Raw genomic sequence first — 21,278 nt, 5'->3', positions numbered from 1 at the left:
TTTTTTTTTTTTTTGGTGTTTTTAATTACTTAAAAAATGATCAAAAAGAACTGTTACGGCTAAACTCTCTAGCAGATATTGCTCATTAAGAATTACAAAAGCAAATGCAATTACTCGTAGGATGGGGGAGAAGAGGAAGGGACATTTCTGGAGTCTTCGTTACCTCCTGGGGGGGGACCCACTGGACCTCATGTGTGGTTCTGGGGTCCCTGGTGTTCTACCTGGTACGGCTCACTTTCAGAGACGAGACACGGCCTTCTGTCTCCCCTCCAGCCCTACTGGCGGGGAGGCCTGCTGAGCCAACTCTCCACACATGATCACTCTGACCGGGTCAGTGGAAGGCGTGGCGGGGGGGCCAGGCCACCCCCAAGGACTCCATCCAGAGATAGAAGGGGACCAGGCAGTGCCATTCTGGGCTTTGCTAGGGCCAGGGAGCACTCTTGCACCCATCCACTGAAATGAGCCATTACGCACTGGTACTCTGGGGCCTCTCTCACAAGCTCGGGAGAAACAGTGCAAAACCCAGGTGCTGCCCGGAGCCTCCTTCGCTCGGCACTGGGAAGCCCTTGAAAGAAGCGAGGAAAGACCACGGATCTGCTTGGACAGAAGTGACCAGCAGACAGATTTGTCATTTTTTTTTTGTTGTTTTTTTTTTCTTTGTTTGTTTTTGGTTTTTTTTTTGTTGTTTTTTTGTTTTTTGCTTTTTTTAATTTTCCCTTGTCCTATGCTATGGTTATCAGAAATATTGTAATTAAGCAACAGGTATAATTTTAACAGGTCTTTTTTTGTGTGTGGAGCCACAAGCAAAATGAGTTTATAACTGTGCAATATACAGATATATATATATAAAAATTCAACTGCTTTGTGTGTCTAGTCGGTGCATTAAATAAAAGGGACAGAAGAACTAAAAGCAAAACTAAAAAGCAAAACAAAAGCCCAGGATAAAAGAGACCAAGCAGGTCTAGGCATATAGTCCATAAGATACTGGATATAATCAGGGTCACCAGGAAGAACAGGTTTGTCACTTGACACACAAACACTGTGGGGAGAAGGGACTACCAGTGGGCAGGAGCCAAACCTCGTGGCCTTTTTATGTCATTTTGTCTCACTGCTGAGCAGGACCTGAGGAGAGGGACGGTAGAGGGGGCAGCTAGCAGAGCACAGGCAACTGGCAAGTTTCCCAAATGTTCTGAAACTCAAAGCTGGACTTCCCTCCGTGAGGGTGTGAGGGTCCTCGCCCCTGCCCTCCCTCTTACCTGGGGGCTCTTGCAGGTGAGGGGCGAGTGAGAACAGCCCTTCACCCAGGCCCCAGGCCCCAAGTAGAGCAGAGCTGGGGACTGTCCTTGGGGAAAGGCCACACCGCAGGCAGAGGCTGGGTAGGAGACAGCACCCTCTCCTTCCTAGTTGCCTGGGTCCTAGTTAGAACTCATCTTTCCTGACAAATCAGCACTTGGGGTAGGCTCTGTGGAAATGAGAAAAGACCAAGGAACAGGTGGTGCTGAGTAGCGAGAAGGTCACAGGCCTTCGGATTCACTGGTGAGAACTCTCCTTCCCACACCCAGAGCTGGGCTCCTGCAGCTTTGGGACAGGCAGGCCTCCTCCCAGGACCAGGCAGCAGCTGAGCCCTCAGGGACTGCTACCCAAGGAGAGATGGGCTCTCCACTGACACGAGGGCCCTAAGGCTCAGATCCAGCAGTTTCAGACTGGATTCCCCTTCACCCGCAGCGCTTGCCACACATTGGGCCAGGCTCCAAGTCCTGTTAGATCAGTGTTTTTGAAAAAGCTTGCTCTTATTCATTCAGAAACATCGAAATGTAGTTTCCTGCTAAATGTTTTCTAGGTCTTCCTTCTGAATTGTGGACAAGGGGTTTCAGTGTTCACATTTTTCCCCTTTAACATGGAACTTTAGACCCTGGGGGAGGCAGTATCCTGGAGAATTCTAACAATTAGACTACGTTGTCTAAAGACTGATAGAGTTTCAAAAGAGAAAGAAGCAGAAACTAAGACTCAACAAACCCCTCGGGTGGGCGAGTTCACCGAGGAAGAGAAGTGAGATGGGGCCCTTGCAGAGAGCAGCTAAGAGCCTGAACACGCCATGGCGGGGCTGTCGGGTCAGGAGAGCAGGGGCTCTACTACAGGCCTGGCAACATGGCCACGCTCCCCCCCACCCCCGGGGCCACTGGCCGGGACTCAGGGGACTGGCTAGGCTGACACCCACAGGGCTCTAGAGAAAGCTTACTTCCCGAGGTCTGGATGCTCTGGGCCACCCATGTGGGAAACTCACATCACAAAACAATTTGGGGCCACCACCCCACTAGGGATGGCTGCACAAAGATACAGCTGGTACCTGTGACCTCCCCCGGCCCTGTCAGCCCAGAGAGCCCAGCAGGAACGCTCTGGAAAGGGGGCACAGAGCTCAGCTGCCAGGCTCCACTTGAGCTCCAGGAAATCCAGGAAGCCACACCTGGTGGATTCACTTCACACCCTTTGTTCCCTCCTGGGCTTGAGCTGCTTATTAAAATTTACTTAAAATCCAGAGGTCCTGTCAGCTAAAGAAACTCCTTTCCCACCAAACGTGGCAGTTTGTTTCTGGCTAGTACCCTCCTTCACGATGGCCACCACAGCAGTGACAAGCTAGGCAGAGGCACAGGTGACAACGTGGGGCCGTTCCAGGTCCCGCTGCCACTGTTCATGGCCTCTAGCCCGGAACGCCGCCGCTGAACACACTGGTGCCAGCACCGGCATGGGGTCTCAGACATAGAAGCCATGGGCTGGCTGCAGCCGGTGTCCCCAGGCCACCACCATGGCTTCCACCTTCCAGGGAGCTGAGGGGATGGGGTCCTTGGCTAGTTTGGTGCTGACGGACTGGGGGCTGTGGCATTTCTGGGTGTCTCCTGTGCCTTTCCAAACAGAAGTACAGCAGCAGCAGAAGGGAGCTGTACTGGAGTCTGGCTGTGGCCCAGGGTCCCCACCTCACTGCAGTGTCAAGGCCAGCAATTACACTCATTAGGATAGGACAAGCCCACCAACGGGCAGGGCTGGGCCGGGCATGGTGGGAGGGACTCGAGGACACATACAGAATTCTGTCAGGAGAGAAGGTAGTCACAAATAACTGGAACGAGGGATGGGGAGACCAAACATGGCTCTGACTGAGCCCCATGTCCATTCCTGCCTTCTTTACAGTCCCTAAGAGATGCACCCTGATATTCACGGTCTTCAAGTACACACAAAATCAAGGCCACACCCCCAAACTGGGCCAGACGCAGCTGGTCATTCCGTGGCATAGGCCCTCCCTCCAACCTCCTGTCAACCTGACTCCAAGACAGAGGTGGTATGGGAGCTTCAGGGCCGCTGCCCAAAGGTGACTCACTAGTTATGCCTTTATTTGGGGAAGAGGGAATGTGGAAGAAAGGCGGGGCGGGGGTGGGGGGTGGGCGGGAACCCTAAGGTGCCTTAGACACCGCCTGCAGCCTTGAAATTCTAGGGGAAGCAGCTGGGGAGTGAGGGGGCTGCAGGTCGGGCCGGGCCGAAAGGAAATGACACTTGAAATTCTGTGTTCTTGACCGGCGCCGGCAGTCAGCCCCACCATGACCTGTTATGTGGCAGACCCAGCTTTCCTTTGTGCAGGACCAGATGGTACCAAGCCGTGGGGAGGCCAGCTCTTGATACTGGTCCCAGGAGCCACATTTTACTGGACTAAAAGTGTAATTAATGCCTAAAAACCTGACCGAGCAAACCAGACGGCACCTCCACGACAAACAGGCTGGACACCGTGCTCATGTGGATAGGAGTCCTCTGGGGGGGGGGGGTGCCAGGAGTACGAGGCCACTGCAGGGTCAGGAGCTTTTTGTCCTTGGAGGAAAAGGGATCCCGAAGGACTCGCCTCCTCCTCCAACCCTCATCCCTTCCTGGGGAGGAGTCAGCAGTGAAGCCCAGAGGGTCGACAGCAGAGCGGGTTGGTTGTTGGACTTGCTTCTGCAGCATCAAGAAATGGATACAAAAATGCTAGAAAGGCCAACTACGACTCCACAAACAGAACGGGGCAAACTCCCTTGCTTCTAACCATTCTGGGAGAAACAGACACGGTTTTTCTTAAGCTACTGATTGGAACTCTCAACTATGGGTCCTGATCACTAAGGACTGGCAAGGAAGTGCTAGACAGTTTCTAAGATGTTTCACTCCTTCATGGTTACACTGCAGTGAGGAAGCCAGGGGACAGTAACTGAAATACACGAGACAACACGCACTTGACAGTTCATGGCAGCGGCTCACATGGGACGTGCTTGTGGGTGTTTCTGGAAGCATAAGACTGCTGTCTCGTTTGCTACTTTGATAAGGTACTTCTCAGTTGGACAGATTTAGATATAAGAGACATCTCTGTAAACACAGAAAAGGATATACCAATATGATGAAGATATGCAGTTAGATAAGGACTTCCTGAACAGAGGGTGAAAGCATGGGATCCCGAATTGACACTGATCAATGAACACCCCACAATAAATCCAAGCTTCTATGCCCCCACATCACAGCCCTAGTGCAGATGTGGAGACGTGTGAGGTACCAGCCCACCCAGTCTCCAGCAAGCAGAGGACACAGAGGTCTCAGCAGAAAAGAACTCGCACTCAGAGGAGCAGCAAGGGGGGCGTCTACACTTGTTCCACCTGCCGCCCTGCCCGACCAATCCACCCTAGCCGGGTCTGGCAGAGGCCAAGGTCAGGGCTGGGCCACTTGATGACGCTGGCAGGCCACAGTGGGTCTCTGTGCTGCCCTTGGCTCCGAAATCCAAATCTAGCCCAACTTCTCCCACCCACTTCTGTTGAGTGGGAAGGCTAAGAAGGCCTGGGACCCGGGGTCTGACCAGGGAAGGGGACTCCTAGGAGAGCAAGACCTTGCCGCTCACTCCCTTGCCCTTCAGAGAGGCCGAGGTGCTAGGCCTGGGCGGATTCAGCAGAGCCTGGGGCTTCCTCAGGGCTCAGAATGGGTGGGAGGGGGGCTGGGGCTAACGGTGGGAAGGCCAAGGGTGGGGGGAGTTCTGGGGGCCTGAGCTGACAGCGTCAGCCTGGGGTACAGTTGGGGCACTGTGCCTGCCTGGAATAGAAGGCATAAACGAGGAGGAGGGAGGAAGGGAAGAAATAAAAGGATGAAATGAAAGAAGGCAGAAATCGAAGGAGAGAAGAGAAACTAATCAGGAAGTCCTTATAAATTGCAGCAAACACTTAGAGTTTCGGAGCTTCGTGGGAACCCTATGTGCTGAGCCCACTTTAAAACAAGCGCAGGTATATACAGATCCAGGTAGTTGTCAACACCATCACGTCTGGTGGCTTGAGGGACAAAGTGTCACCAATTCAAGCCAGTTTGCTCTCAGAACGTGTTTGTTTTGAAGTGGGAACATGAAGACTCAATAGTGCAAATAGTTCTAAGCTGTCCCTAAAGGAGTTAGAATTGGAAAGTTTTGGAAGAACATTTTCCCCTCCTTCCCCCTGGCCCCCTGCCCCATCTACTAAGGCTCTAACTATCAGTCACAACTGCTCTGAGCGACTAGGAATCCCTTCTGCCTGGCCCGCTGCACTCCGCGGTCTGGAGCCTGGGCCAGCCTGCCCGGGCCTTGGTCCTGCGGCCTTGGTGGCCCCTCTCTAGCGCCGCCCACTGGTGGCCAGCCTCAGGCCATCGTCTTCTCCGGCTCAGGCCAGTCTACACCCAGCAGCTGAAAGAACGACTCCCTCCTAGACAGGCCAGAACTGGGGCGAACAGGTGCTACTTCCCCGTCCTGTGAAATGTCCTTGTCGATTTTGGATTGGGGCTGGCGTGGGGCCAGATCTGTGCCACCACAGGTGGGATCACACAGGCTATAGCCACTGGCCATCTCCATCCTCTCTAAAGGATCCAACTGTCTCTCTTGCCTCACACCTCCTTGTCCCGACACAGGTGGGAGTGGGGGAGGCGGGGGAGCTGGAGGCCTGGCACGGTGGGGGGAGAGGAGAGCTGAGACTGGGGCGCCAACGGCACCAAAACCAGGAGTGTCCTCTCAAGTGCTCTCTGTCCCTAATGACCACGTGGGGGGGGGGCTGGGTGGGAGGGAGGTGCAGGTGCACCCTAAGAAGCCTGGGCAACAGCTTGTCTGGTCAGTAGTATCTGCAGCAAGCCTTGTTGAAGGAGCCTAGTTTAGAAAAGTGCAAAGCTACTTCTGGCCCTGGTTAGGTCTTCAACCTGACTGTGCTTGTCGGTAAGAAAAACATCCCCAATGCTCCAACTACTCCCACCCTGAAGCCACGAAACTCTAAGTTTACTGAAAGAAAAAAAAATATTTTTTATTTCAGTTAATCGGGAAGCTTTGTCAGAGCCCTACCCATAAGGAGAAGAGACAACAGCTGCCTTTATTCTTGTTGGTTTGCTTTGCAATCCGCTCTGTGTAAAGTCAGCTAACTCTCTCGGTCACGGGCGTCCGGCTGTCCACAGGCTCCTCTCTGTTTGGCCTTGGCATGGAGGATGAGACAATGTCTTTGCGCTCTCCCTCCCCTCGGTGTTTGTACTTTTCTGTGGCCGTGGCGGCGGTCGCGAGCGCGGGCTGAGTCTTAGCTGGCTCCTTGGGGCAGCCGTCGCTCTCCAGCGAGCCTGCTCTCGGCATCTTCTCCTCTTTGCAGACGCTGCTGCTCAAGTCCTGGGGCTCGGGGGGGCTGGCGGGGTCCTCAGAGCTCTGGGGCTCCGGTGGGGGCGGGGGTGGGGGCGGGAGCAGCGGCGCGGGTGCCTTCGGGGGCTCCGTGTGGTGGTGGTGGTGGTGGTGCTCCTTCTTGGGGGGCGAGGAGGCACTGCCGCTGCGCCCCTTGGGGCTGCTCTCCTTGCTTTTCCGCCCAGGGCTCTTGCAGGTCTTCAGTCCCTTCCCGCTCTTCTCGCCGAGGCTGGACACCAGCAGGGGCTTCACCACCTCCTTCACCTCGATGCTCACCGTCTCCCGGGTCTTGCGCTTCTTGATGGGGAGCACGGTCTCCTGCACCGACCGGATGGAAGACTCCTTCACGGCTTTCTTTTTGGCCTCAGCGGCGGCAGCCGCCACCACACTGCCCGGCTTTCGGCCCCGTTTCTTGGGAACGGCCTGGGGGTCAGCCTCGGCTTTTCGCTTCCGGCCAGGCCGTTTGATAACCATGACCTGGGCCGACGTGGTGGCCCCACCCCCTTCGGCCTTGCTGCCTGGCGAAGCTTGGAAAGGCATCTTGACGAGCAGCTTTCCGGGACTTTTCTCCAGGACCCTCTTCACTTGCACGCCCTCTGACGCTGCTGCCTTGGGTCTCGTGGTGCCGCTCCCTTTGGGGCGTCCCCGACCTCTGCCAGTTCCTGGAGCTTTGGGAGATTTGGGCTTCTTAGGTGGTTTCTGCTCTCGCCGGGAGGGGCTCCCTCTCCCAGTTACCGTGAAGTCAAAATCATTAGGGTCCAGGGAGGTGTCGCCTACCTTTTCGAAGTATGCAATCAACTCCACTTTAGAGCGAAAGGCTTTTCCCTGGGGACTGTGGGAACAAACGGAGAGACACAAAGAATGGTCAGAAGCTTCCACAGCAACATCAGAGAGGGGCAGAGGAGGGGGTGGTGGTGAACGAGACGTTCTGCAACTGACATGCCCGACGACACAGCTGAACAAGAGTCACGCTTAAGGAAAGCTGAGATGAGCGAGAACTAGGGGCCGCAGCCTCGGTCACAGGGGAAGCCATCAGGCCGCCCAACGGCCATAGGTGCCTGCGCAGCCGGCTCTGAGGCCGGAACGGCTTGGTGCTGACTGCTCCCCAGCGGCTGCCTGGATGCCACTGAGTGGTCTGGCCTGGGGACCCTGTCTAGCCATCAGGCTGAACTTGGGTTCGCTGCTTAGCCTCTCCGGGAATCGGTTTCCTTATCCCTCGGTAGGATAATGCTTTGCTCGCCCTGTTCTGAGTTGTTGGAATTAAATGAGTGTATCTGCAAGTGGCCTTTGAAAACTGCTAATCTTTTTGGAATCATCTAAGGGGAACTGAAATGCACATATTCACACTCGTCCTCTGAAGCTCTGGCTTGGAAGTTACTCTGTTTCAACAGGTAACACCCGATGACCAGCCCACAGCTGGACAAAGGCACAAGGGACAGTGGGAAAGGCACACGGAGCTCATCTGGGTCTCTCCCCAGAGAGCCCATTAGAGAGCCCACCTGTACCAACGTGATGCACAGAGTGGACTGAGCCCCTATGAACTATTTCTTTGGGTTCATGAAGCGATCTCATAGAAGGACTCTCCCACAAAGAAGAGGTTTTAACAGGTTCTGAGGAGAGCCCCTCAGCTGGGAGATGGCAGCAACCCCAGGAAGCTCCCTTGCCTCCCCAGCCCAGGCCAGTGTGCTCAGCAGGATCTTGTGTCCTCAGTGCTTCCCAGGTGGCCTCTCCGGGTGCCCCCACTGCGGCCCTGGGTAGGCTCTACTGCTATTCCATCTCCAGAAGAGGCCTTGATGGTGGGTGCGGGAAAGCCACACTCTGCTACCCCATGCAAGTCTCACTCAGGGCAGTGACCTAGGTACACGGTCATTCCAAGCATACTTGGTCACGCCCACAAGCAGTGGTCACTATTGAAGCCCCCGACCCGAGGTGGGGTTACGCACACACATCTTCCTGATCAATGAGCAGCAAAGAGCTACCACTCGAAGGGGTCCCCATCAGTTTCTTAGTGCCCGTCCCTGACCCCCCGCCCACCTGGCCCTCCCCGCTCTGTAGAGACAGAAGTCACCCTTACTTACTTGATCAAATACACATCATACTTCCCAGCGGAGCGGCCAGATTTTCTTTGCTTAAGCTTTCGGGTCCAACCTTCAGGCAGAGTGGGGTCGTCGTACATGGGTCCCCGGTCGCGAATGATGGAGCGCCGCTGTTTGGGGGAGGCAGAAGCTTCTGGCACGGCTGGGGCCGAGCCTGACCCTTCTGAGGTCTCTGCTTTGCCTGCTTCTGCCGGCTCAGCAGAGTGGTGGGCCGCTGGCTGCAGGGGCTCATGCTTGCCCTCTTTGTCTTCTTTCTTATCCTTCTTCACCTTTTTAAACTTCAAAGGTTTGTCCTTCAGGCCCTGGAGATCCTGTTCTTCTGACTTTTCTTCCCTGAAGTGTTAAACAAGTACGTAAGTATCACGGAGAACACACTGGTATGCAGAAACAGTGAGCAACAGCAGGCCCAGGGTGTCCCAGCAGGGGCAGGGCCCCGGGAGAGAGGGCTGCCCTGCTGGTGCTCGCCCAGATCTAGATGCCCTTCTCCTTCACAGATTATGTCAGAGCCCTTGGACTGCCGACAGCGAATGCCCACTGCGGTCACCCTGAGTCCCACTCCTAGTGTGGCGCCACAGGCGGCTTCTCAGTGCTCACAAGCTGTGCCCGAGGGCCTCTGGTTTGATGGATGACGAGAGGCCCTCTCCGACTGCCAGAGAGGGACCTACCCCCCAAAATGGAGGGGGCTCCTCTTCACGAAGGCCTGGCTTGGGTGTTACTACAACTTCTGTGTTTTGGGTTTTCTCAAATGTGTGCTCAATAAAAACAGCACAGTGCAACTTGCTGACGGGAAGAGCCCACCAGTGCCCCTCGGGAGGTGGCACAGAGCACAGCACTGTGGAAAAACACTCAGATTTGGAGACTGCCAACCTGAACTCAAATCCTGACTTCGCCATTTCCAAACACGGACCTGACCTCAGCATCCTGTGCCTCAGTCTTCTCATCTCGACAATGGGTACCAACACCCCAGAGGGAGAAGGGTCACAAAGGCACTGTATAAACACTGGCGGAGGTGGGCAACCGGACACTGCTGTCCAGGGTTCTGGTGTGAGAAGAGGAGCACACCCAGGCCAGGTGAGCTTTTATCACCAGACTCTCCGACTCAAGGCCTTGGCCTTGGCCAATGGGACAGAAGAGCAGGGAGAAAGGAAAGGCGCAGGACACCCTCCTCATTCCAGGGCGGGTGCCTCCCCATTCTTTCATGTTGACAGAACAGCTCCTTCCCTATGCTTCAGTACCACTCGGTAGGGTCGCTCCTTGTGTACTCCGGCAGTGGTCACTGTGAGGCCCCAGGCCTCGTGGCCAGGCCAAGAAGGCAAGAACACTACTTGGGCTAGGGAGGCTCGGAAAGAAGAATCGTGGACTCAGAACCACCCATCTGCAAAGCCCTCAGTTAGCAGCTCATCCTGGAAAAGAGCCAGACTCCTGTGTCCTCCAGATCCTAGCCCCAGTACTGCCTGGGCCCACACGGCTCATGTTGGCACCAGTCGCCACCCCACGCTGGCCCACCCCAAGTGACTTCCCTTTTTGGCCACACCGTGGAGATCGCAACAAAGGCACCACGGTGTGCCCTGGCAACCAGACCTGAATGACATAGCTAAGTCACCAAAGGCGAGTTCGCACCACGAACACTCAGGGTCAGGCATGGGGAGGCAGGGCATGGGGAGGGGCTCGCCCCAGCCTCCTCCCTATACTGGCCCTGCCTCCAGCAGTTTAGGGCCCCAAGCATGAGCTCCAGCACACAGCTGACTTTCTAACTCTCCCAGGCTTAGCTCCTAGATAGGAGACAAGGAAGAGCCCCAGGCAGCTCCATGCGGCCCGCAGCTCACTGTCACCAAGGGGAGAATGGGCTTGGTGGCAGAGCAGGCTGCGGTCACCACAGGAACCCGGACAGTCCAGAGCCAGAGAAAAACACTGCACTGATGGCAAAGGCTGGCTTCTTCAGAGCCCGCATCTGCACTCCCCTGATACTTTACAGTGAAACCAAGCACCGATCACACACCCCAGGAATGCCTCTTAGGTACAAGCAAGGGTGTTGATGCCACCTAGGACCATCCCTTCTAGAAATCTACCTTGAAAAGAGAACCGTGGAAATGCAAAATAACAGATACACGATGTTACTGGTGACAGCATTCTTCTCACTGGCTCAAGACTGAGGCCAAGCCAGACAGCCACCACCAGAGACCTGCTGGGCAGACACCGATGCGCTACCATGCAGAGCCGGGCGGCCTGAACCACGGGGGAGGGACCCCCAGGACCTCCTGTGAGGAGTACACCATACACTGTAGGCTGCCCTCTGGGGGAGAAAAGAAGGGGACTTTAGGAAGCAGATGGCAAAAACGAAGGGAACCAGTCCTGGCACGGGGTAGGCGGGACCGAAGTAAGGACTGGCACGGGGCAAGACCTTGCCAGGTATGCAAGACCAGAATTTCAATTTCTGAATCATGTAAAAGTTTACATGACCAAAACCAAAATGAAAACAAAAGGGAACAGAAGCGAACATGCCTTGCATCCATGGAGGGGAACCAGGCTGGCCCGGAGAGAAGCAGGGTCTCTGGTTCTGGACTCGCCTCTGGGCTGGAAAGGTGGGGCAGTGCATGGGGGTGACAGAAGGATCAAAAGGACGTGGGCTGAAAGGGCTCCTCCGCTGAAAGGGCTACACAGTGACCAGGTGAGTGTCCAAAAGAATGAGCTGATTAGAATATAGTGAAGACAAACCCCCCTTGGTGATGCTGTGGGAGGAAGAGAGACATACAGGAAGTGAGGGTCCCATGGAGCTTACGGGGGAAGATGGTCCGGGCAGCAGAGAGGCCTCGAGGGGCACTTGGGGCTATGTCGGGTTTTATCCTAAGCATGACGCGATCCCTTTGGCTGCCGTGTGGAGCACAGCCTGCAGGGGACCTAAGCGGGCAGCAGGGAGCCTGTGGGATGCCTCTTGGGGCGCTCTGGGTGTGGTCTAGGGCAAGGACGGTGAAGACTGGGGACGTGACCAGGAGGTGGAGCAACAGAGCTGGCCGGTGTGGGGACGAGGGCCCGGGAGGAGCTAGGGACCACGGCCAAAGCCTGCGCTCATGGCAGTGCCGCCAAATGAGGAGGGCGAAGGCTGGGGGAGCTACAGCCACACCTGTGACGGGAAGCTACAGGAGCAGCTAACACAGCATGGGAAACCTGCTACACTTCAATGCAAACAAACCAAAAGAAGCTCAAGGAGGGGAGGACATAGTTCTTTGGCTACAAAGTGGGGAGACCCCTGTGCCCAGACTCTGACTTGGCCTAAACAAACTGTTTGGGTGTTTAATGTTTTTTATTATGATAAACAGAAATAGTTAGAAAGGTAAATTTTACGTTATGTCTAAGTATACAATAAATGAATTTTTAATGGCACCAAAGATGGGAATAAAAGGGCCTTTAACTGTGATATTTTAGCTCTTTTAAATTAAAGTTACTTGAAACAACTGTGAGAATACGGTGATTTTCAATTCTGTGCATTGAGGGGCACAGAGGTGTTTGGTACTTTATTTTCTGACTGCTACTTCTCTGCTTAAAAACAAAAGCTCACGAAGAAGCCTGGAAGCCATTCCGCTGGGCGTGGAGTGGAGGCAAAAATGATGGAAAACAGGTAACCCAACTGAGTTTACCCTCGGCTCAGCCACCTGCTCAGAGTCAGGGTGACCCGAGGGAGGCAGGCCAGGCTGGGCTGCCAGGTGAGTACTCAAAGCCCTCCCACCAGAAGGGTTATGGGGTTTGTTGAAACACACTTTTTCAAAGAAACCAAGCAGGGACTTCCCTGGTGATCCAGTGGCTAAGAGTCCATGCTCACAATGCAGGGGGCCCAGGTTTGATCCCTGATTGGGGAACTAAGATCCTGCATGCCACAATTAAAAGATTCCATGTGCCGCAACTAAAGATACTGCATGCCGCAACCAAGATCCTGCATGTTGCAACAAAGACCTGGCATAGCCAAATGGATAAATAAATATTAAAAAGAAACAAAAACGAAGAAACTAAACAGCACTCTTCATCCTCCCTCTCATCAGACCGTGTATCTCTGTGTGCACATGTACACACACACAGACCCTGAGAAGACCGTGAGAACTGAGCGCCTAGTTCTTAAGTTCACACATGTTAGAGTGGGGAGTATCCACCTGTTCCACTCTTCAGTGCTACAGGTGAAAAGAAAAGCAAGTACAACCAAACAAGGGAACCTGTCTGAGGTCACGACCTAGTTGACGTGTGTTCACTGACTGCCCTTGACCTGAGCCAGCCCCCCATGTAGGGGCTGGGAGGCCAGGGTAGAACCAGCATCATTCCCTGGTCTTCACGAGCTCCCAATTTGCCCGGGGGTGGGGGGGGTGCAGCACGAGAGGAGGCAACAAAGAAAGAGTGATCCTTTCCTCTGTTCCAGGCACAGGGGAAGCCCAGACACAGCTGGGTCTTTCGGGCTGATGCGGAGTACTCATCCCAGGCAACAAGGAGTGCTCCAGGCAGGCCAGACCAGGAGCACTCCAGGTGGGCCTAGGCAGCACTATCAACAGCCCTATCCTGTCCCCACTATGACACCCCTCCCTAGAGGGAGAAACGAGTGAGGATAAAAACCCTGTGTAACCAGCGGCTCTGGGCCAGCCCTCGTTCTTGTCTTCTGAGAGGCCTTCCCTGCTCCTTGCACAGTGTACTTCGAATACACCATCTCTTGGCTCAACCCCCCAGCTGGCGTGCGTCTTCTTTCCTGTTGTCTCCCTGCTCAACCCACAGGAGCAGCGCTTAATAACTGCGTGTCAAGGCACGCTCACAGCCCACACGCTGTGCCACCTGTGCTTCCCCTGATGGCCATATCCCCTGGCCGTTAGCTCCACGGAGCAGGCGCTGGCTTAGCACCCAAAGCAGCAGGCCCGAGCACCTGGTGGGTCAGGGTTGGCAGATGGCAATGGAGTGGTCACTGACAGCTCAGGAAGGCAGACGGCGACGTCTACAATAATGGGGAGGGAGGGGTCATGGGAGACGGTCATGTTGGGACAACAGATCCCAGGCTTCCACAGATCAGCTCCCAGCAACGAGGCAGACAGGTCTACAGAGACTCCTCTTGCTGAAACTACTAAAAACGCCAGACCAAACATCTTCTAGAAGATGTCATAGAAGACAGTGTTTAAAAAGTCTTAACTGTACTCACAAGCTGGCAAGAAAGTAAGGAATACGCAGGCTAAAGAGGCAGGGAAGGAAAGGAGGGGTCCTGTTCGCTGGAGGAGGCCGGCCAGCAGAAGAGCCAGGAAGAACAAAAAGCGGTAGCAAACAGCCCCTCTTGAGGCCACAAGGAAATGCCTGGAAGAGTTCAAAGAGAGGGGCAACCCACACGTCGGCAGGCCTGGACTCTACAAAACGGGCTGCCGCATGGGGAGAAAAAGGGCCAGGGACTGCTCCTGGTTCCATCCAGGAGAATGAAGAGATGGGACAACCAGGAGCAACGTGCCATCCTGGACTGGCGCCCTGGTCCGAAGGTGCTACAAAGGTAGCAGTGGGGGGTTTGGGGAACATGAATATGGTTGCACGTGAGCTTGATACTGACGTCCTCGAGTGCCTGAACTGCCCTAGATGAATGTTCTGAGGAGAGCTACCCTTCAGGGCTCAAAAGTGCGATGGAGCAACTACCAGCACGCAGGGGCAACGGGGCAGTGTGTCCACAAAGGCGGAGATGACAGCGACATAATCAGAAACTGTGCTGCCGGTCAGGAATATTTTGAAGCTGTTTCGGTCAAGCTTTCTAACAATTAAATAGAATGCCTTCACATTACATGAATACATTAAGAGAAAAGGCTGGAAACCTTGCAGAAGTGCCTTCTTTTAGTGGCTCAAAGAACCACAACGTTTTCAACAGTGTTATGTTCTGTATGGTGAAGCTGTGAGTGTGAATGAAGGTGTCGAGATACTTCCTCATGTTAAAAAAAAAAAAACCACTGCCAAAGGCAGCTTTGCCCAGCACCTGACTTTTAATAACGATGGAACAACTAATCTGTGAATCGTGTGGAAGGAAGCACAAACCTGGGGGTCACGGTGAAAAACACTCAGCTGATGGTGATGCCACCTGCAAATCCAATAGAGCCTTCAGTGTGCCCTGGTGCTTTTTTAACCACAACTGTCACTGGCTTTGTGAGCTTTGGTTACCAAATCCTACAGGTTTCACGTGGTCTACCTCATCCCAGTTTTCACCATAACAACTATTTTTTAAAAATAAATTTATTTATTTACTTATCGGCTGTGTTGGGTCTTGCTGCACGTGGGCTTTCTCTAGTTGCGGTGAGTGGGGGCTACTCTTTGTTGTGGTGCGTGGGCTCCTCATTGCTGTGGCTTCTCTTCTTGTAGAGCACGGGCTCTAGGCGAGTGGGCTTCAGTAGTTGCGGCACATGGGCTCAATAGTTGTGGCTCACGGGCTCTAAAGTGCAGGCTCAATAGTTGTGGCACATGGGCTTACTTGCTCTGCGGCATGTGGGATCTTCCCAGAGCAGGTATTGAACCTGTGTCCCCTGCATTGGCAGGCGGATTCTTAACCACTGCACCGCCTAGGAAGGCCAACAACTCCTATTTTTTGTGTGATTGGTAGAACACAAGATTTGGGGGGAAACGTACATATCACATTGAAGCAGAAGGCCTTCACAAATCTTAAGTATCTACAAAGACTGAGAGAAGGCTCTTGTGTAAAAAAAAATCATTCCGTAATTTTGCCGCTAAAACAAAATCATTAGACTAAATCCTTCCTTTGATCTACCAAAGGAAAATAAGAGTTGCAGGAATCTTGATCTCAGGCCAAATCATTGTATCCCAAGGGGTTTGATAGCGAGAATTGATTGTATTTTCCTAATGAAAGGAACCTCCAGTAATTGTGCAGGAGGCAGCCCAGGCACTCTTTTGATCCAAGGCTCCTGTGTGTTCCAGGGGTGCAATCAGTCGACAGCTAGCATGTGCAGCTCACCAGACAACTGCAGCTGAGGTGGGACTACTCAATCCCCAAGGCTTCCAGATTAAAGAAAGAAAAGAAAGTCCCCAAAGCCAGGTGAAAGCCACAGCTAAAAGGTGTTCTTCAGTTGAACTGGAATCCAGCCCCCTCCAGAGTGAGCACTGGGAAACTTCCAGAGCCTCAGCAATATCTTGACCTTTCCCAATTTCAGTCATGTTTGCATCAGGCCAATCTCAGGACATGACATGTCTCAGCACCCTTCATTCCCAGTCATCCGCCCCACAGAGCTACGTAAGGAGCCCAAGTACCACAACAAAGCCACAAACTGGAAGGGCAGGGTGGCAGCTACTTCCCCAGATCAATGGTCAGGGACCAGAGGAGAGAAATGGCCTCCTTGCAGTGGCTGCTTCCATCCTGAAGTAGCATTGGCTTGGTGTTTCCAATTCTTTCTACCTCCATTATAAGCTGCAGAATCGCAGAATCAAGGAGGTTTCTATGCACGAATCAACAAAGGTAGCAGTGCTTTGAGATGCCAGCTTTGGCCCCTTTAAAGATCTGAGAGAAATCAAACTGGCACCGGAAGAGAGTCTCAGTGGTCTCTGGGGAACAAAAGAGGGGATAGGGTTCAGCTTGAAGGCTTCAATGGTGGAACCTGAAGTTTAGCAGCCCTGCTCTGAATTCAGTGTATTTTCAGTTTTCAGAAGATGCAAGAAACTGTCTATGTTTTGAAAAGCTAAATAAAACACCCAAAGGTAGAACCCTCCCCAAAGTGAAGGCAATCAGTGCCATATGGCAGGTCTCATATTGATAGCATGAGTCTACCATACACGGGAAAGAAAAGTAAGTCGGAAAAAACACTGCCACTGTGGAGAATAGTCAGGCAGTTCCTCAATAAGTTAGACGTGGAGTTCCCAAGTGACCCAGCAAGTCCACTCCTATGTATGGACCCCAGAGAGTTGAAAACAGGGATTCAAAGAGGTATCTGGATGCCGATGTTCGTAACAACACAATTCACAGTAGCCAAAAGGTAGAAGCAACCCAAGTGTCCATGGACAGATAAATGCAGAAACAAAATGTGGCCCATTCATATAATGGAATGTTATTCAGCTTTAAAAAAGAAGGAAAGTCGGGAATTCCCTGGTGGACCCAGTGGTTAGGACTCCACATTCTCACTGCCGAGGGCCTAGTTGCAATCTCTGGTCAGGGAACTAAGATCCCACAAGTCCTACGGTGTGGGGAAAAAAAAAAAAAGGAAACTCTGACACCTGCTACAGTATGGATAGACTTTGAATTGAAGATGTTATGCTAAGTGAAGTAAATCAGACACAGAAAGGCAAATACTTTATGATTCCATTTATATGAAATGTCCAGAATAGGCAAATCCAGAGATTGAAAGTAGATTATTCATTTCCAGGGGCCAGGGGTCATGGGTAATAGGGAATGACTCCTAATGGGTACAGGGATGTTTTTTAGGGGCAGGGTAATGAAAATGTTCTGGAACTAGACAGAAGTGATGGTTGCACAACACTATGAAGGTACCAAATGCCACTGTACACTTTAAATGGGTGAATTTCATGGTATGTGAATTATATCTCAATTTTTACAAGAACCCACTAAAATGACAGCTGACTACACCAATTACCTTAAATCATAAGGATAGGTTTTACGATGCTCCGGCAAGTAGCTCTGCTGTCCATCCGAGAGAAAGAGGTGAGTGTGGGGACCAACAGTGACACATGCTAGACTGGACCATGCTGACCTGAATGCCATCTCTGAAGCCCAGAACACAGTCACCACAACAGTCAGAAAGGAATTTAGTCCAAGAAGTTTAATGACTAGGCATTTAGCCAAGTTGAAGGTTGTTGGCTAAATATTCTGAGGGTGTTTGATCAATCTTTTTTTTTTATTGTGGTAAAATGCATGACATAAAATTTACTATTAGTAGCACTTAGTACATTCACCATGTTGTGCAACCATCACCACTATCTAGTTCCAGAACATATCGTCACCCCCCCCACCCCCGGAGGAAATCTCATACCCACTAGGCAGGTACCCCTCCCCCAGCCCCCTACTCCTTAGCAGCCTCTCATCTCCTTTCTGTCTCTAAGGGTCTGCCTCTTTGGCCTTTCATGTAAATGGAATCATATAATACATGGCTTTTTGTGATAGGCTCCTTTCACTCAGCATAACGTTTTCAAAGTTGTTATACATTCTAGCATGTATCACAACTTCTTCCTTTTATGGCTGAATAACATTGCATTGTACAGACACACCACACTGTTTATCCATTCATCTGCTGATGGACATCTCGGTTGTTTCTACCTTTTAGCTGCTGTGAATATATTTTTTTAATTTATTTATTGGCTGCATTGGGTCTTTGTTGCTGCACACAGGCTTTCTCTAGCTGTGGCAAGTGGGGGCTACTGTTCATTGTTGTGCGTGGGCTCCTCATTGTGGTGGCTTCTCTTGTTGAGGAGCATGGGCTCTAGGCGCATGGGCTTCAGTAGTTGCAGCACACAGGCTCAATAGTTGTGGTGCACGGGCTGAGTTGCTCCGTGACATGTGGGATCTTCCTGGGGTAGGGCTCAAATCCGTGTCCCCTGCATTGGCAGGTGGATTCTTAACCACGGCGCCACCAAGGAAGTCCTGCTGCTGTGAATATTCGTGTACAAGTTTTTGCATGGGTGTATGTTTTCAATTCTCTTGGGTCTACACGAAGAGTGGAATCGCTGGGTCACAAGGGCACTCCACATTTAACCTTTTGAGGAAGTGCCAGACTGTTTTCCACGTTGCTTCCTCTTAGGGTGATGAAAATGTTCTGGAACTAGATATGAGTAAAGTAGCATGGCAGAAATTGCTTTCGCTCTGAAATGCCTAGCAGGGAGGGGCAAGATTTGAACAGAAATCATCATGACAAGGACACTGGGAGTGGAGTGGGGGTGTTTCATGTCACGCACTCACTCATTCAGTAGCTGACACTCTAGGTACCGGGCCCTAGCTGTGCTGGGGCCAGGGCTGCTCTGGCAACAAGACACGTTTTCTACCTGCATCTGTTTCTCCTCTTTCTCCTGGTACAATCTTCTAAAGCATCTAGCCAACAATGAAATCACAGCAATTTTGATGCGTGGTTTGGAGATAGCGGGAGCCAGGGGAGGCCCGTGGGGGAGCCGGGGTAGCGCTCCGGGAGGTGAGGCGGGGCTGCTGGGGGTGGGGGAAGGATTGGGCCTGGCGTGATAAACTGGTAAAGTCGTGGACCATGACTAAAGCCAATGTAGGTGGCTTCACCATCAACTGTCCCCATGCAGGCCACTGCAGAGGGGACTGGCCAAACGAGATAAGAATGGAAGAAAACCAAAAACCCAATGCGATGACTGACGCCTTTGTTATTTCACCTCTTCCTCTGGACAGCCTGTATTGTGACGATCTGCTCCCTGGCCTCCGCATCTAGGTACTGCTCTTCCATCATGCTTCCCGGCCCTTGTGTTCCTCTACAGCGCAGAATGCTCATGGCAACCCTTCTCACAAACAGGGGGATGCTCACCAGGGCAAAGCTGACCTCCAGTGCCCCCACGACAAATATCCAGCCTTCGGGTCCCCAAAGCCAGTCTGCAGGGGCACTCAGGTCACACCTGCCTCTTTGGTCCCCAGCAATAGATTACCACAGCTCCCTCCTGCCGCAGTTTTCTGTCAATGCTGTTTTCCTCTCACTTGAGGTGATGCCCTTGTTTTCACTGCTGTGCCTCTCACTAGTGTAGGTCACCCCGCAGCTGCATGCCTGACAGACTTGCTTCCCGGTGATGACATAGCAGCCACTGAAATGACCAACAAAATAGAAAAAAGGGGAAATCTGTCTGTCAGAATTGGCAAACAAGAGGGTGCCACCAATGGCTGAGGTACTGTGAGCGACACCAAGGAGGGACCTGCCAGGGGAGTCTGGGACAGGATCGCACCCCCACCACCAGCAGACCCTGAGGAAATCTTCAAGGTCCCAATGGTGGGACCAGGGAGCCAGGCTGGCTGAAGTGCAGTTTGCCAGTGGCAGACGGAAGGACTTCCCTGGGCACTGCTGGGAGCAGGCAAGGCCAGAGAAGGACAGCAGGCAGCAGTGGGCAAGCAGCAGGGACTAAGTCTCGATCCCGTAAACAACGCTGAGGACCAGCTAAAAAGTGACATGCTTCGTGATAAGACAATTATCAACAAATCAGTGGCTTCCCTGTGTATAAACACTAACTGGGTAGAAAATACAATGGGAAGATTGACTACCGGCCCTCCAGTGGAGATTTACCTAGAATCAGCGCCTGTGAACAGTCAGAGAAAGCACGGAGGGGCGGCAGGGCCGTGACGTGCTTCTTGTGACCACTGTGTCTCCCATCACACAACAGAATCAATTCCACATGGATCAGACGATTAGGTTCAAACGACGGGTTACAACGTCCCACAGAACTGCTCTCTCCCAATCCCTAATAAAATGAGAAACACACAGACGTGGGGAGGAGGAGTGTGAAGGGCAGAATTCATCAAACAAAGGAAAGGGACATAAAATCGAACGCAGTACATTTGAAAACCTGGCAGCCAAGGAAAGAATTCCAGAGAACAAAGCAGCAGCAAGACTGAGCTCCTGCCCCACCCCTGGAAGCCGTGCGGGGAGCCCACAACACCCCCGAGACCTCTCCTCCACTAAGCTGGAAAGAAGCAACTAGGTAGGACTCTGTTACTTTTTCCTTTTAGGCCCAGGAACTACAGAAGCTGCTACTGGGAGGTCCACAAGAAACAGGTAAAGTACTCAGCGAGCCAGGCCGACTTTGCGGGAGGTGACTGCTCTTGGGGACACACAGGCTCAGGGAACCACCAGGAGCTTGGGGTGCCCCCTTTCCAAATCCCTCGTAGGAATGCCATACATGTCCTTCGAGCGGCTAGAGTGAGCCTTGGCCTAAGACATTTAACACAATTTCTAGGCTGGAGACAAGACTCCAGATGCCGTAGAAGAGTCCCCCTGACTGCAGCTCCCCCAGTTGTGCAACTTGTCTCTGACCACAAGCTCACGACATCCCAGAGGGGAAAGCAGTGAGAGAGGATGCCAGAAGACTGGGAAGAGAGAGCCAGAACTCCCCTGCTGCACCAAAGCAAACAGAACAACTGGATGGAGCTGTTTAAGCCTGAGCCAAGTTGACAAGAAACAACATGGTAACTTTAGAAACATATTATGGCCGAAAGCAAAAAAAAAAAAAAAAAGGCAAAACCCACCAAGAAGAGAATACACAAAAGGAAGAGAAGGAAATTCTTCACAACTTTATAAGAACATGTTCTCAATAAGAGTTCAAAGATGAGAAGATAAAACACAGTAAGATGAAAGGGTAAATTCCCAACCTAGGGAAACAAATTGCAGACCCAAACACATCATTACAGAACTAATAAATACATTTAAAAACAGCCAGAAACAGAAAATACACAGCTGAAAATCGAATTAGACAGTGTATGAAAAAGATAAAAGGTAACGCAATTACAGTGACGCTAACAGAATTGGAAGAAAGACAAAGACGATCCAACATAAGGATAACTCACGTCCCTGTAG

The 21,278-nt window shown here is 52.4% G+C and overlaps 1 protein-coding gene across 5 annotated transcripts in view; it reads right to left on the bottom strand.

The window, feature by feature from the left end:
• The window catches only part of MECP2 (methyl-CpG binding protein 2), a 54,096-nt gene continuing 32,818 nt past the window's right edge, over positions 1-21,278 (bottom strand). Inside the window, exons 3-6 of one of the 5 annotated variants that reach the window (XM_057717824.1) lie at positions 19,992-20,166; positions 19,099-19,518; positions 8,746-9,096; positions 1-7,499 (exon numbers count right to left, since the gene is read on the bottom strand). In XM_057717824.1, coding sequence (XP_057573807.1) covers positions 6,416-7,499; positions 8,746-9,096; positions 19,099-19,214 — 1,551 coding nt within the window. In that variant the 5' untranslated portion in view covers positions 19,215-19,518; positions 19,992-20,166 and the 3' untranslated portion in view covers positions 1-6,415. The remainder of the gene's footprint in view (positions 7,500-8,745; positions 9,097-19,098; positions 19,519-19,991; positions 20,167-21,278) is intronic. The other 4 variants (XM_057717825.1, XM_057717826.1, XM_057717827.1 and 1 more) reach the window with 4 other exon arrangements.

Source organism: Hippopotamus amphibius, chromosome X, assembly GCF_030028045.1.
Source record: "Hippopotamus amphibius kiboko isolate mHipAmp2 chromosome X, mHipAmp2.hap2, whole genome shotgun sequence".
NCBI classification, from domain to species: Eukaryota; Metazoa; Chordata; class Mammalia; order Artiodactyla; family Hippopotamidae; genus Hippopotamus; species Hippopotamus amphibius.
Note: the sequence above shows the minus strand (reverse complement) of the source record. Positions and strands in the feature narration are given on the sequence as shown.